The 5,337-nt window shown below is 47.2% G+C and overlaps 1 protein-coding gene across 1 annotated transcript in view; it reads right to left on the reverse strand.

Moving 5' to 3' along the window:
* The window catches only part of FRYL (FRY like transcription coactivator), a 210,074-nt gene that overhangs the window by 95,320 nt on the left and 109,417 nt on the right, over positions 1–5,337 (reverse strand). The window contains 3 exon segments of the mRNA XM_027775907.1: positions 486–572; positions 831–1,013; positions 2,063–2,300. Of these exon segments, the coding sequence (XP_027631708.1) occupies positions 486–572; positions 831–1,013; positions 2,063–2,300 (508 nt within the window).

A 5,337-nucleotide genomic window follows, 5' to 3' on the forward strand; every position in this document is an offset into this window, starting at 1 on the left:
CAAACACAAGTGCCACTTCTAAAGTATGTTTTTAATTTTATAGCACAACATTACAGCTTTCAAAAATACTTCCTACTGGGGCCAGCAGGTAACAATGGTGGCTAAGGCATTGGACTCCCACATGGGCAACTGTGGTTCGAGTCCTGGACCTGGCTACTTGAAAACCACAGTGTGTGTGTGTGTGTGTGTGTGTGTGTCTACAATCCCGAGAGAGTGGAAGAGAACGGACTGTGGTGCGGCCATCCCCCCGGGGGAGTGATTTCTCAGTTCGTCTCTCTCTGTAGCTCTCTATCTCTCTCCTCTCCAGCGAGCACAAACACTCTATGACAAAAACAAACAAAACTGTCTATTACATTACATTTATTAAGGAGATTCAGTGTGTGTGTGTGTGTGTGTGTGTGTGTGTGTGAGAGAGAGAGAGAGAGATGAGCCTGTCTGCCCTAAGTCTAAGAATAAGACCGATTAGACGACGCCATTACAGTTACCTGGTCGGCCCCCGTGAGATGTATGAAGCTCTCCAGGATGGATGGGCTCAGTCTGTCCATCACGTCTATGGCTAACTCATCATCACCCTAGAAAAAAGGACATCATATGTCTAAAAAAATTAGCAATACTCAGGAAAAGGACCCAAACCTAACGGGCACTGAAAATTCACTTCCACATTATTTGTTACAAATGAAACTGAGGCCAGGTGAGCTAGCTTTAGATCTCGCCAAAAGACTGTTATGAAGTTACACGTCTGTGGTCGCGAGGAAAGTGGGGTAAGAGTGGGTGAAAGGACCGTTTTTAACTACTTTCATTAGACAACAAAAGAAATATCTAAATCTTACCTTAGGCATTTCCAAAAGTGCAAATAAAGCCCGTATTTCCCTAAGGACGCTGACGGCTAGCCTCCTAGTGGCAGGCCGGCTGAGACAGAGAATTACCAGGGCAAACCCTTCGGCCACGTGGAACACGCTGGGGTACGGGTTTCTTTCCAGAGCGGGGTGAGACGCTCCATTCGACACACCATGCTTGAGAAAACAAACAGTTAAGAATCACATAGAAGAATGGATGTACAGACACTCCAGACAAACAGTGAGCAGAGAAAACAATCACAGACGTGATGGCTACAGGTCTGCTTCGGCTCAAGCTTTTCAACAGTATTTAATCTGTGAAAATGTGGTCGTGTACACGGTGACGAAAAGCCCTTCAGAGGCAGTGTGGACATGAATCCTGTCCCTAGCTGCTATCACTCTCTGGTCATGTGTAACCTTGGAGCCAGCGCTTCGTCACTCCTGATCTGAGGATTCTCTGTGGAAATGGAGGGGACTGGAGTGGATCTCTCACACTGCAAGTGTGGGCCAGCAAGGGCTCGGCATGACCTGGGAGCCTGTTAGAGACAGAGGTTCTCAGGCCGCCAGAGAGCCGAATGTTCACCGAGGGCCAAGCAGCGGCAACTCGAGCACCATGGAAGGTCAGGGAGTGTGGTACTATGCACACGAAAACCATCTAAACGCTCAAATGGGAGGCGACTCACACATGTTATTATATCAGCTTTCGACATATTGGAAACAACCTGAACATGAACTAGAATCAGCTTTACTTTCTACGCTCATTAAAAACTATTTGTTAGCGGGACCAGCATGTGGCGTGGTGGTTAAAAGCGCTGGATTCCCACAGGCTGACGACTGTGGTTCAATTCCCGGACCTGACAGTTTGCTTTCTCACTTTCCCTTACACACTCTCTCACTCTCTTTCTGTCTCTGGTCAAATTAAAATAATAATAATAACAATAATAAACGGAATTAAATAATTTAAAAAAAAAAAACTATTTGTTACCAAAGGAAGGCTAGAAAGTTAGAGAAAGAAATTTTATGTATATATAAAAACGTTTATATAAGGATATATATATATACACACAGAATATGGAACTATAGGAAAGTTCCGTTTATGGGATTATGAACACACTAGCAGTGAGTAAGAACTTTCCATGTCTGAGGAAATACATCTGTCTTCGTAACATCACTACTGCTCACTTAACACCGACTGTGTACAGAGTCAACAGGAGAAAGCGGGGTACCTGCGAGTCCTGGGCTTTGTTATGCATTTGGGCCGCCTGCTTCCACTGATTGATTAACTGCACCAACATCTTTACGGCGTTATCGAGAAGCGTGGGATGGACGTCAGTCACTTCACGAACGATGAAGTAAACAAACCCTGAAAGAACATCCTCCCGCCAGTCTGGGAAGTCAAGCATCAGGGCCTGCAGCGTGTTGAAGGCCAGCGCACGCAGTTCTTCATCCATGTGGACTGTGAGCCTGCAGGGGACAGACGGCTGTGAGCAAACTTCGCAGCTTCTCCAAGGGCTTTCTCATCTACAGCTTAAAACCGAGAGCTTACAAGATAGGTACTCTCGGTTGTTTGGTGAAAGTATGAAGACAGGAACCAATGTCCACTTTTTAATGCTGCGTTCATCCTTGTGCTAGTCTGTACTTATCTGTTTAAAATCACATATAAATCTACTAGTATTAGTATTTTTACTATAGTTCAGAATAGTAAGCTTGATCGCAATTCAAATGCCATACTTTAGAAGAGAGATAACATATCAAAATTTTATTAAAAATGTCTTTAATCCTGGGACCAGAGGTTGGCGTAATGGCTATGTCACTGGACTTCCACATAGTCGACCGTGGTTCGAGTCCCGGACCCCGAGGCTTAAACTCACACCCGGCACGTGTACATGCGTGCCCAAGATCCCGAGAGGAGAATGGAGGAGAAAGGATTGCAGCGTGGCCATCCCCCTGGGTGGTGATTTTTCACTTTCTGTCTCTCTGTCTGTCTCTTTCTGACAAATGTACGTGCCCTATAACAAAAACCTCTCCAAAAAAAAAAAAGTCTTCAATCCTTAAAAGACCACGTGTTGCAGTCCTTTAATCAATCAAAAATTATGTCCAGCGACAAAATCTTGGCACTAGCTCCCATGCAGTCCTTTACTAACAGAAAGGGCACGATGACCTCCGTTGTTCCTTACTGCCGAGGTCGCAGTTAAATGTAAGACGCCTGACTGTGAAGAAGGGAAGACAACTGAGATAGAATCGATTTAACAGAAATAATTCTTTTTTTATTTTTAAAAAAGAATTATTTAATTCCATGTTATTATCTTTTTTATTATTCATACATTAAATCAAAGTAAGAATGAGAGTCCATTTGGAGTAATATCATATCCTAGAAAAAAGACTGCGTCAACAAATCCCCAAGGAAAGGTGAAGCCTAAACCCGTTAGAGAGAGACTCTATACAATAACCTTTGAAGACTTCAAAACTGTCTGTCTTTAAACATGATTTTAACGATAGCATTTTTTTTTTTGAGAGGTTTTTGCTATAGGGCGCGTGTGCTCACCAGACAGAGACATAGAGACAGAAAGCGAGAACTCACCCCCTGGGGGGGGGATGGCCACACCACAATCCCTTCTCCTCCATTCTCCTCTCAGGATCTTGGGCACACACGCACAGCGCCTGGCCTGAGTTTAAGCCACCGGGTCCGGGACGCGAACCATGGTCAACTACGTGGGAGTCCAGCAACATAGCCATTACTCTAACTGCTGGTCCCAATGATAGGATTTTTAACACAACTTAAAGAAGAGAGAAATAAACAAGAAAGCCATACAAAATGACCTCGGTGGTGAAGTCACTGATACGTAATACTGTGTGAGTCAGGGGTTCTGATTTGGGGGTTGAGGGGGGTTATTTCAGTGACTGATTCTAAAGACAAATGCAAACGAGTTAAAAATAGCCTAAGACAAGTAGGTAATATTAAAAATACAACAGCATTACATGCTCGGGAAACTGGCAAGACGGAGTGCTCAAGTGCAGAGAGAGCGCTGTGTGGCGTAGGAGGAGGGAGCTAAGAGCTCTGCCCGCTGACTCAGGCCTGGCCTTCACTCCGCCAGCCTTCAACTGACAACGAGACGCAGAGACAGTCTATTACAGCGACACGGGCTTGGGAGCACATCGGGCAGGAGCAGCGCATCAAAAATAGACAGGGTCGGAACGAGGACTTCCAACCGGCGTTCTGTCTCTGACAGCGGCACCCAGGGACATACCTTGGGAGGACAGGGACCGTCCTCCATGATGCTGACTCGACAGGTTATGTCAGCATCCCTTAAACACGCGTGTAAGTGAAAACCCGTCTTACGCCTAGCTGTGTGTTCAGGTGCGTCCCATGAGTTAACTCCCCTTGCATCGAGAACAAGGCAGGCTGGCTGACCAAAGCAGGGAATTGATGGGACTTTCCTCGGAGACGGCATACAGGCCCACAGTTACGAAGCATCTTGGTTTTATTTGTTTGCTTCCTTGAAGTAAGCAAGATTAGAGGAGTAGCAGGCACGATGGAACAGCCCCTAGGATCTTTCTTTCCAGCAAAGGAAACTAACTAGGAAATGATTATCCGAGGGGAAAGGAACAGTCAACGGCAAGGCAACTTGTCATCCCCGTCCAGTTCTCTGCCCCTTGCTAGGCTCCCCTCTCCCTGCCCCTCGTAGGTGCAGTTTCTTTTTAGTGGGGGATCTGGGAGAGTGGGGCTGGGAGGAGGAAGAGCAGGGTTGGAAGGAGCTGTTCACCGCTCTCCCACGAAGTGAGCATGATCAATAATTAATGTTTCTAGTTTCTTCCACTGACATGAACCGTGTAATTCTACAATCTAATTCTTAGCAAAAATTGAGAGAGGAGGAAGAGAATAAACTTATCTAATGGTGCAAAGTTTCAAAATAACCCTCCCTTTCGCCTCATAACCCCACCAGGAGGCAGAGAGCACCATTCCAACTCTGGTCACGACCCGCGACGGCTGAGGCTGGAGCAGTGCCGGTGAGCGAAAGTGAGGTGCGCTCAGGAAGGGGCGGGTATAAACCACCGATTCTGCGGGATCTGGACTGGTGCCTCACTGGCCAGTGCCCAGCCCCATGAAGGCCTCTCAGTACGGGGTAGGACCACTGCTCTGCTGCAGCCCTCGTTCTGGGTTTCCATCCAGGGCTGAGTGCAGCTGATGCCTCCCGGGGCATGGTCAAGGCCGGCCCTGTCCACCCGGCCTGTGGCTGCTCCGGTGTGCTCATGACAGAGGCCTACAGCCTGCAAACCCTACGCCACACACTACCTGGCCCTCTTTGTAAAAACGGAGTCTGCCAAGCGCCTCTCTACAGCATCCTTGACTGCATCGACAAGGCCGTATCCCAACGGGCCACTGCCTGACTTAGAACCCCTCTTGGGCCCTCGTATCTCAGGTGGTCACCATGGGATATGCTCATTTCACTGAGCTACGACGTGCCTCGAGGAAGGGGAGTTTAAAAACAGGAATGACACA

The sequence above is a fragment of the Tupaia chinensis genome, unplaced genomic scaffold (assembly GCF_000334495.1).
Source record: "Tupaia chinensis unplaced genomic scaffold, TupChi_1.0 Scaffold000054_1, whole genome shotgun sequence".
In the NCBI taxonomy this organism is placed as follows: domain Eukaryota; kingdom Metazoa; phylum Chordata; class Mammalia; order Scandentia; family Tupaiidae; genus Tupaia; species Tupaia belangeri.